Source organism: Aptenodytes forsteri, unplaced genomic scaffold, assembly GCF_000699145.1.
Source record: "Aptenodytes forsteri isolate BGI_AS27 unplaced genomic scaffold, ASM69914v1 Scaffold209, whole genome shotgun sequence".
Taxonomy (NCBI): Eukaryota; Metazoa; Chordata; class Aves; order Sphenisciformes; family Spheniscidae; genus Aptenodytes; species Aptenodytes forsteri.
In genome coordinates, this window is record NW_008795034.1 from 4,044,946 (window position 1) to 4,056,091 (window position 11,146).

General features: G+C 42.2%; 1 protein-coding gene across 1 annotated transcript in view; it reads right to left on the reverse strand.

Annotated features, from left to right (window-relative positions):
- SPNS3 (sphingolipid transporter 3 (putative)) overlaps positions 1–11,146 on the reverse strand; it is a 28,293-nt gene that overhangs the window by 15,927 nt on the left and 1,220 nt on the right. Inside the window, exons 2-7 of the mRNA XM_009276454.1 lie at positions 7,960–8,025; positions 7,361–7,497; positions 6,680–6,831; positions 5,740–5,806; positions 4,627–4,817; positions 2,497–2,649 (exon numbers count right to left, since the gene is read on the reverse strand). Coding sequence (XP_009274729.1) covers positions 2,497–2,649; positions 4,627–4,817; positions 5,740–5,806; positions 6,680–6,831; positions 7,361–7,497; positions 7,960–8,025 — 766 coding nt within the window. The remainder of the gene's footprint in view (positions 1–2,496; positions 2,650–4,626; positions 4,818–5,739; positions 5,807–6,679; positions 6,832–7,360; positions 7,498–7,959; positions 8,026–11,146) is intronic.

Consider the following 11,146-nt stretch of genomic DNA (forward strand, 5'->3'; position numbering starts at 1 on the left):
AGACCAGTGGTGCCACTGATTGTTTAATGCATCATAATTCTCCTGAGGCAAACGGGGGCAGGAGCACTGTGTTCTGAGCACAAGTGCTTCTAAATATTTCAGAGTGCTACTTGGTAAGTTCTGTACATTTTCCTAAGCTTTCTCTGCCTGCAAAGCAAAGTACCCAGCTAGGATATGACCTATTCCTTTAAACTACTGTGCATCTACTTTTTAATTTCTTTCTGGCTGATTAGGAAGAACTCAATAATTCTACAAGAAAAAAAAAACTATTGCTGTACAAGATAACAAACTTTAAGCATATTTGTACTCTCCCTGTAAGTTCTTCAGGATTCTGATCCATCACTCACTGTAGCTTGATAGTGACAATATACATTGTCACTAGGCAGAATAACTATCTTAGAGATTTGTCCAGGAGAGGCAAGTTCCAAGGTGACATTAGTTGATCAAAGTATTCGTGGAATTGTGTTTAGAAAATTCATGTGTGATAAACTGCAGTTGAAATAAACCTACAGCTGGAAGGAAAGGGAACAGCCAAAACTAAATGCAAGCACAGTTCAATTGACTGGGAGTAGGAAAGCACAGAAGCCTAGTCCCGGGGAAAGGCTCCTATGGGATCCTTTAGGGTCTGAGAATGCTCACCTGTCTGTCTGATCTGTTCAAAAGAGTCTGCACAAAGACCTAAATAAAAACTTCATACTGCCTATTTATCTACCTTGAAAGGATTGAGACCTGAGTCAGCTGTGCTGCCATTTGAATTTGTGTTTCCAGGGAGTCTAAGTGACACAGCCCTGATCCTTAAACAAAGCCTGCAACTGCTGAACAGCCAAGAGGGGGAAAACGTCCTTAAAGTATCCCTGAGCAGGTCTCAGAATGTGCAGCTCAGTTCTTCCAGCACCATCAGCTACAGGTCTGACATAGTTGTTTATGTTACGTTTCTTCACATCCCCCTGGAATAACAGTCTAAAACCAGCCTTATGCTGCTTCTGGCACTAGCTTATGCCAAGGTTATTTTTAAAGCACCCTGTAAGAAGCAGTACATGAGGTTAAACTATCAGGTGCTCCATTTTACTTCCCTGAAGACCATGTCTGCTCTCGCAACACTGCTGTGGAATAATTCAGAAGGTGGATTAGAAAACAAAACATAGGCTAACACCTTCAGCTTAATAAATGAAGTGTTTTAAACTCTATCTGTTAACAGATACAGCCGAACAGTTTAAAATGTTCAGCTTCCCTTCTCTGCCTACCCTGAGCCAGACTCCTGAGTTCACTCCCTTCCTCAGCATTATTCGCTATTAAGTAATGTGCCAACGGTGGCATCCGTGGAAGGACAATCGCATTTCCCATTGAAGTACTTGTGGATGACTATTCAAGCCATGTGGTTACACTACAACTTGGAAACCGCTTTTGAGTTGACTCGGTTATTCCACTGCAGAAAAGCAAAAGAACCCTATTACCAGAGGACACACTCAAGGTATGATTACTGCTTTTCCCTTTAATTGTCTTTACCTGGAAAGACGATGTAGTAAGCAGTTAGTTCTTGGAAATCCATCATGAAGGCAGAGACTGAAACCAGATTTGGGATACCTCCAGAAGAAAGGTAGGGACACTTGTATGGAGGCCGCTGGTAGGGAGTCCGTACATAGAAGAGAAGTGTCCCAGTGCTCACCGTTATTGAGGGTAGCCATGAAGACTCGAGGAACACTGAATACATTTTTCTATTCTGGATAACGCATTGTAAGGAAAAAAAATCTCCTCCTAGCTGGGGAAAAGTGATCTCCAAAAAGTTGTATTATGATTACTTCAAAGTCCTCTCCTGTTGTAAATTCCCCTTGCCCATCCAACATTTGATACTTATTCATGAATCTTCATTGGTCTGGACAACCTCTGTAAGCGGAGCTCTGCTGGCGGTTACTCACAAGACCAAATTATCCTGTTTTGATGTAATGATATGATACTAGATCAAATTCATCGAGCTTGCTTTATACTGGGAGTCACAATGACCTGGCCAACACAGCAGGAGTTTTAAAACCAGACTAACAAGAAGATAATAGGAAAGTTACCAAAGCACAGGATCTAAACATACTTAAGTGGGTATTTTAAGTAGCTTGGGGTGCACAGTCAATTGTCAACTGAAGCCTCCTTGCTAAAGCTGCTCCTTTTTCCCCCCCGCAAGTGTTCCTGTTACTGCTTCTTTCCACTTTACTTATTACCAGAGCTGCTCCTTTTCCCCCCCCCGCAAGTGTTCCTGTTACTGCTTCTTTCCACTTTACTTAAATAGGGCTGGCAGCCTCTTTCCAGTTAACCGAGTGATTATAAACAAACAAACAAATAGGAGTGTCTCAGCATACCTGGAAGCAATTTAGTCTAACATTCATACCCAATTGCCTTCACAAGAAGTGTTCACAGTCACATCCTACCTTCTGCCTTTGGAAACAAACTGTGATTTAGCACTGTGCAGTGTTTCCAAGTGTGTTTCCACAGTCGTGTGCACCTCACCTGTTAGATGAACTGCACGATTCTTGGAGGCATGGTGGTACAATGCCCTGGACAACCTGAGCCCTGTAAAGAAACAGCGGTACCCACATTCCCAGGGCTCCAGTAACGAAGGCCATGGCAGTCAGACCCAGCGAGGACCAGACAAAACTCCGACTGAAAGTCAAAAGAAAGAAATGAGAGACAGTAGAAAGAATGGGGTGTGAGGACAAAGGGCAAGCCTACCTGCAATACCCAAGATTTCAAGCAATAACAAACCAATGCATTCAGACATCTTATAATCAAAATGCACTCCCTTGAAGATACGAAGTTTGGTGAGGCTTTATCTATGAACTTCAACAGTAAAGTACTAATTGGAGCGAAGAGTATGACCTACTGATTTTGTGTTAAATCCCAGTCCTGGTCTCTTGCAGATTGCATTGCCAACCTTTGCTAAAACAATTGCTGTGAACTTTTGGACAGCAGAACTACAACAATAGAGAGTGGGCAAGAATTTAATGGCTTAGTAGCTAAAGTGTTCTATGTGCAAGCCTAAATGCTCAGGATTTAGGTTTTAAGTTGATTGTGTAACCAGTATAAATGAGAGTAACATCTGGGTCTTCCAAACTGTTAAGATGCAGTGGCTGAAGCGCTCCTTAACTCTACCTGAGTAAGTAAAAATAGACTCGCGGTCTGCACGAGTTTTCATACAAAAGGAGAATAATTTTTAAAAACTGCCCAAATCTTGTCTCCTTCCTTCCCTACTCTAGGAGAAAATTAACTTTTTACTGGTCTCTTTCTAGTTAATAGTTTAGGAGAAAGTCCTCTTTGAGGTCAATAGGGAGGTATGAAACCTTAAGACTAAATAAAAGTGCTGCAAATGACCAGGTGACCACCAGACTAGAGGATTTGTTAAGATATGAACCTAATTCTTCATCTTCTAAAGAAAAAGGGCTCTTGGACTTGATTAAAAGTGGAACCACCTGTTTTCTGGCAGTACGTCCTTATGCTTTGGAAATCAATTGCTAAAGGAAAAGAAAATTAAAACCTATTTTTACAACATTGCTGGAGGTTGTAAGGCACATCTTCGTAGGAAAGCAACTTTGACGAGAGTCTGGTTGTTGGAATGCCGGAAAGGTTCATTGTTGATTGAGGAAAGTTCATTTTTTTATTCACTTCAGACCCTACCGCCCGCAAACTGTGATCCGACAAACCGGATCTCGAATGCACTTGCTGTTCTGGATGCAAACAGGACGCAAATCTAATTGTCAATTAGAAAACGCTGGATCCTCCAGAAGCAGGACACTCCGAAGACAGGCAAGGTCCCAGGAAGGCAGGCCTGTACACCCAGAGCGGCTGAGCGCGGCCCGGGGAAGCGGCCTGCCGGCAGGGGAAGCGGCGTGCCGGCGGGGGCGGCGCGGAGCCGGGCCTGCCGCGGAGCCGGGCCTGCCGCGGAGCCGGGCCTGGCGCAGGCGGACAGCGGCACCTGCTGTTCTCCCGCCGGATCCAGCCCTTCCTCCCCGCTCCGGCAAGGGCTTTCGCCGGTACTGCGGGGTAGCGGGAGCGAGAACCCTGCCGCAAGCGGTATTTTACTTCGTCCTGCCGGTCAGCTGGTGTTGACTTTAATTTTTGTGTGGTTAAAAACCGGCCAGCCACGGGCCAGCTGGTCGGAACGTGTACGGTGACTTTATAAACCGTACTGGGGTCCTGCGGAGTCTTGTATCAGAGGCACAGCAGGCTCATGCATACCATATAAAGAGACATGCTGATCCAGCCTTCCTCAGGCGCTGAGAATTAGAGGTGAAGTTACACCTGCAAAATATGCCGCCAATCTAGCTTACCCCACGTGTTAAAGCAAGAGGGAAGGGGAAACCGTAAAAAATAGCGTTGGATTTAAATAGGAGCACACTGCCATCATAACTTTGCCTCTTTCCCCCTCCTCAAAATGGGAGGATAGCAGAAGCAACGAAATTTTTGCTCTCTTGTGTAGCATTCCTGTAAGAGTGGAAGAAAGTTTTTTTAATAAATGGTGTTTCAATCATCCTGTATACAGCATGCGATACAAAGGAGCTGAGCGGGATTTGATGGCCGTATTTCTAATAATGGAATGGTCGTTCCTCAGTGGAGGGAACCTCTGTTACTAAAATCACTTACTTCTTGGCAAGTGATATGACATCTTGACACCAAGTAGTCTTGGCAGTTCTGTGTACATCTGGTCTCTCAGCTGCTACTCGTATTGTGCCGGAGATGCTCAGTGCTCTGTGTGCTGCTGTCCTTCTCTGGGTCCTGTGAGGGACCAGCAGAATCAGAAGAACCAGCGCTAGACCTCCCATGCAAGGAGTTATCTGTAGACACAAGGCCGGTTAGATCAAGGATACCTTTTTTCTTACAGTGACAACTCCACAGCAATTCAAATTCAGTGTTAGAATTACATATCGGAGAATTGCAGATATGTTCAGAAATAGATGTGACTTGCTGTTTGTAGGTCATATTTGTAAAGAAGAAGAGTGACTTCGGTGATTTATGGTGACATTAGAGGAAAGATAATAGATCCTCCCTTCCCACCATGCAAATACATGATCACTCCCTCTGACTTTGGAGAAAAACATGCGAAGAAAGAAAAATGTACCATAGTACTCTGGCCACAAATGCAAGAATCACTGATGCAGTCATCAGTGTTATCTGAATAACATCAGACTGTTATTCCAGTAAACGTTCTTCCCCACTCATCCTGTACTTGCTAATTAATTTTATAGATAAGTTAGGAGGATCTGACAAAGCACTAGGTGTTCAGCATGGAGAGATATCATGATGACATGACCAGAACAGAAGAGGGTTTTTTCCTTGAAACCCTCAAATAATAGAAGTTGTTCCCAGCAGCATTTCAGAAAACAATCTTTCTGTATTTTCCTGAAGAATTATACTGGTGCTACCAGTATAATGGTCGTTTTACTTTCAGGTTCCTCTGTTTGAGGAGGTCCTGGTGCACTGACAACCATTCCAAGTGTGTCCTTAGGTAAGAGGAACACCAGCACCTGCCCTGGCTGCTGTACAATTTCACTTATGCCTGCTTTCATTCTGCAAGAGCTAGGCATAAATCTTCCACTTGTCCTGCAGGAAGAGTTCTCTTAAACACCAAATTCATGACCAGTCAGACAGTAGAAAGTCCTTCCACCGCTCACCTCTTTTAACACAATGAACACCCCAGTGATGATTCTGACTGAACAGTGAATGGCTCAGCCCCATGCGTGAAAGTGATTAACTCACCCTGAAAGCCCAGTGCCAGTCACCTGTGACATCTGCCATGCCGGCTGCTAGGACATAAGCAAGACCACTGTAAGCAACAGAAAGGAATAATCAGTAGGCACCAATGAATTCTTGCTGGCTGAAATGACGTCTTGCCAGCTAAGGAGAGCACAGAGAAGTATTCTGTCATAGTTTTCAAAACAGATAAACAGAAACAACCCTCAAGGTCTATGTAGTCTACTTGCCAGCCAGTATTAAAAAGAGAGTCTAACCTCCTCAGAGCAGGCTTGAGATGGTAGCAATAATGTCCCAGATTCCCCTTGGAAAACATATTCTGTGGAGTGACACTGCAAACTCGGATCAGACAGCCCATAAAGCAGTTTATTATTTATTCTTTTCTGTGCCAGCCACATGAATTAAGCCCTGCAGGAATTCCTTTAGTTTTAATCTGCCTTCTGGGCTCAGCCTTGGCTGCCTGCTCTAATAAAAAGTATGCCTCTGAACCACTTAAAAAGCCCTTTTCCACCTCTTCTTCTGACACAATGTCAAGAGAGGGAAGTGCCAATTCTTCCTTGGGAGACATTTAATGGAGAGATCTTGAAAAATTTGTCAAGTAAACAAATGTCTGAAAGCTTTTGTCTTCCAAAACCCAGAAATAAATTACCTACCCCCATGCACGTATTTCTTTTAGAATTGATTCAATATTTTATTCAAAGGCTACCGGTTTTCAGAGTTTAGATTCTCCCTAAAAAATGTTGGGGGAAAAAAGCAAATTTTTCTTCAAGGTAAATACAGAAATAAGCCTCTATTTAAACATGCTAAGGAAGTGACAAATAGTTTTGCAAGAGCCAATGCAGATATACATCAAAATACGTCTGATCAAGGGTCAGGGTATATTGAATTGCAGGCATGGTCAGACAGAATTTCAAAAGGCGGGTCAGTTACTAGCAAGAAAACCAACCTTCCCACTGGAATGAAGATATAGAAGATAGATAACATTGTGGTCCTTTTTCCTTCCTCAAACAGGTCTGCAATGATGGTAGGTGCTATTGTGGAATAACTGGCCGTGCCAATGCCAACTAGTCCTCGTGAAAGAAAGAATGTCCAGTAATACTGCAGGCAAAAGACATAGTCCAAAAAAGCCCATGCAAGAAAGAAAGCATACTGTTAAAGAGGTGCATTTTAGCAGATCAAATGTACCAGAGGAAATAAGAATTCAACTGCCTTTTGCGCATGTCTCTATTCCCTCCACACACACCTGCTTCCCTCGCATCCCACTGGTGTGTTTTCTACTTTCTGCACAGTAGTGACTTCTTAGAGTGACACCCAGAGGGAATTACAGGATAGGGTCGGCGGACCGCAAGCTTGCCAAACAAGCTGCTACACTGTAAGGTCATAATCAACAAACATTCGGGACAAAAATAAGATCCCATCAATTGCAACAGCACTGTGTGGGTTCTCCATTGCCTGGGCTGGACTCCGCCATCCCATAAAGCATTCCTGCACAACGTCCATTTAGTCCAGGCTTGGGGAGCGAGTGCTCACTGACAGCTTTTCCATATGTGATCAGAGAAGGACTCTACCAACTCCTGCAAGACGTATGCAGATTATTTTCATAGTACCCTCTAAAAAAGCAACATACCGATTCACTGATGAATGAACTGCCTAATGTTACAACAGACCAGAAGAAAATCCCAGCTCCAAGGATGATTTTCCTATTGTACCGGTCACCGAGGTATCCAAAGATGGGGGCAGCCAGCATGTAACACAAGATGAAGACTGGAAATCCAAGAAGCAAAGACAATATTGGTCAAATTACTTTTACCGTACGTACTCTTCACCCCTCAGACAAACTCAGGTTATTTTTTAGGGCGGAGGTTAAAGGCAGGCTGAGTTTGTAGAACTAGTAGGTGGATTGATATTTAGAAAAAGATAAATGCAGATTCAAAAAAAACCTATACAAAAATAAAACGTGTGAATTGGTCAAGTTCTGTATTTCTTGAGAAATTCCTTCATCTTTTGTGATTCACATACTGCAGGATTTTTGAAGGACTCAACTCCAGTCTTCCCTGAACCAAAGACTTTCAGTTTTGCATTGTAGTCAGCCTGCCCACAAGTGGAAGTGAGCAATACCACACAGGGGTAGGAACTAGAAGCAATAAGTAACTAGACTGTGTTTTAGGAACAGACCACATAGATGCAAGGCAAAGTAAACTATCTGAACTTAAGAGGTTTTATTACCTGTTTGCAGTAGACCTGTGTCCCCATCGCTAAGCTCGAAGTATTTCTGTATATCTATCAGGGTCCCTGCAACAGAGTCAAACACTGAATGACAGCAGAGTACCCTGCTCATTCCTTGTAATTCTATTCATTTGCCAACTCAGAGATATATTTTAAGAACAGGGCTTGCAAGAACTGCAGCACATTTAGCTTGCTAGTTTACATGTAAACCATTACTCTACCACAAGCACAGATACACAGAGAATTAAAAATTCTTATCACAATAGATAAAATTCATGATCTTCCACTATAGAGGTCTTACAAGAGTCAGTTTACCCACTATTTCAATCATGACTGTTCTGTTTCTTTTGCACCATTAGTACCTAAGCACATAAACAGTTTACAGTTCAAACTTCAACGGACAAAGCGTGGAACAGAACAGTGGCAGAGTTTTGCAGCCAGGAGGTTGCTATCTTCATACAGCTAATCCTAAAATTTTCTTAATGACCTTAAAATGTTAAGATGAGTTAAATTCCTTCTGTTAAGAATAACTGTTAATATTTTCAGTATATACAGTATTCAAATTAGCGCATGTTGGATTTTTCAGGATGCAAATGGCTACAGTCTTCATTAGCCAATGGTGGCTAAATCAGCCCATAGCCAGGGAAATACTACTGTAATTCAGATCATGGTTCCGGTCGTGTAATTCTGTTCATATTTCCATGACAATTTTGCAGAGATCAGATGAGATCTAGAAAACTGTGGATTTACGAATTAACATTCTTAGTGGTGGCAATGACAGACAATCTTCACCAGAAGTGATCATTTCTATTCGTGATAAACGGCTGACAGAAATTCCATCTTGATTTCTAACCATTCAATAGCTATGGAAAAAGGTTAGAAGAGTTGTCAAAAAGTGTGGAAGGAAGTCACACAAGCAACAACCTGAGGGAGGATCCATGGATCTGGCACCTCATGGATGCATGAATGCTGTTGAGACAAAAAGGTCATTTTCAGCTCTACGTCATGCAGATCTACCATCTCACCTGTCTTGCATTTCTGCATTATATTCCTGAAAAAAAAAATTAAAATAGCAGAAGATATGGCCTTGAATAAGCGTACCTTTACTCTGATATTGAAAGATATCAATTAAAAAAGAAATTTCTTCTCATGCAGCTTTAGTTTTGCCAAAATAGTCAAAATCAAAACACTATTAAGAGGATGAAGCCACCACCTAAGAAAACAAGTTCTGTGTAAATTGTCTGCGATGTTCACAGAAGCTGATCTGCAGCAGAATGTTGCTCAGGGTGAGGTTAGCAAGAGGTACCTGTTCTGCTCCTACAGTGTATTTTACATGTTATGCCATGTACTGTGCTGCTGCAGCCCCTTAAAAGCATTCTTGAGCCAGCTAGTTTAAAGCTAAATCCATGCTCTCCCACAGTCCCCGTGGCTGCGGCATAATCAGTCTCCTCACTAGTTACTGATGGGACTTGAAGTCAGTGTAGATCAAGGTCTAGCCTAACAGCAGCACCGGAGGTTTTGTAGCTGTTTCTCAATGACTCTTGAACATATTCTGCATTTAGGGTTTTCCTAATGGTCTCAGAAGTTTAAGTCAGTGACTTCATTCAAACGTTTTGCAACATTAAAACAGGACAATCAATTGTATCTATTCTTTCTGGTGGCAGATTATCAACACAGAGAAATACTGTATTACAGGAACTTCAGTTTTGGGCTAATAGAGTATTGAGAACAAATCACAGCTAACACAAGACTTGAACTGAACCACAACTTCATCTCTAACTTTCACACTGAGCACCATGAAAATGTTATCCCCTCCACATAACTGAAATAACTGGCCTGACCAGTTATTGGCAAATTACAAAGCATTGATCCGAACAGCTTGGAACAGGGTAACAGATCAGAGCGGAAAAAGTCTGCATGATCACCATTTTTAACAAACTGAAGACTCAATTCCAGCAGACAGTTAAGTGGAAGAGCTTGTTTTCTGTGTGAATATTGATGCAAACTCTGTGGAAGCCTGTGAGCAAAACTGCCCAGAAACCACAACTTCATAACTGCCACCAGCTTACTTTTAAACAAATACTCAAGCCTCTCCTCCTTCACTTTCCTGTTAACTTATATTTAACAATACATTCATACATATGGACAGCCAAACTCAAAAGTACTGATGCAAGAATTCTGCAGTGCAGCTGAATTCTAGCAGATGAACAGTATATTGCAGTATAAACTGCAATTTACAGATTTGCCCCATGGCCCAAGAGGTCATAGAGTTAACTAAAAAGTGGTTTAGTCACATACTGTAATTAAAGTAGATGTTTGATATTTCAAAGGCCTGGACACTATCCCCACCCCTGCTCTTGAATTCTTACGTGTCCCTGAAGGTACCTCACTCACAAGAAACTGAGCTTGTTAACAAGTAGGCAAGCTTTACTTCACGGGCCTTCTTGAAAATTTTAAGCTCTTAGCATGTACAGGAGCCAAAGAATAGTTCAACGCCTGGAATGAGCCAAGTGGCTGCTTGCACTTAATACTTCCAAGTGCATACCCTCCTAGCATCCCAGTTCTTGCTCGAAGATGTTTTCATCCTCTCCTGTGCCCTGCCCTTCTCCAGGGAAAATTACTTGACCATAGAACTCATACATTGAAGTTTTTCACTAGCAGTCTTGCAGTATCATTCGGCGTGCACTCCTGCTTGTTTCCTTCCCTCTTATATGTGGTTAGTATCATTCGGCGTGCACTCCTACTTGTTTCCTTCCCTCTTATATGTGGTTAAGAAGTCTTCAAAAGAAAAAAGCTTAAACTCCTAAACCCGCTAGCCTCTCAATTTTTAAAGATACTGGCCAAATGTCTTAAATTTCTGAATGGTCTAAGTAGTAAAAGTAATTAGTTTGTGTACTGTCGCTAGATATTAATTCCAAATTTAACAGTCTATCCTTTGGGTTTTTGCAAGGTTTTAAAACATTTACGATTTCCAGGCCACTCAGAAGTAAAATATAGCAAGCTCACAACAAGCGTTTCCTCCTAATTTATAAATCAGACCCCTGGAAGCATGGTAGATGCTTAGGAGTGATGCTAAACAGAAGAATTTACACAGACCACAGTTTACATGGGAGGAAAAAACATAGATTTCCCACCAGTTTACTAGAAGCAATGCTTTGCTGTTCACAGCTAGGTAAAAAAAAAAAAA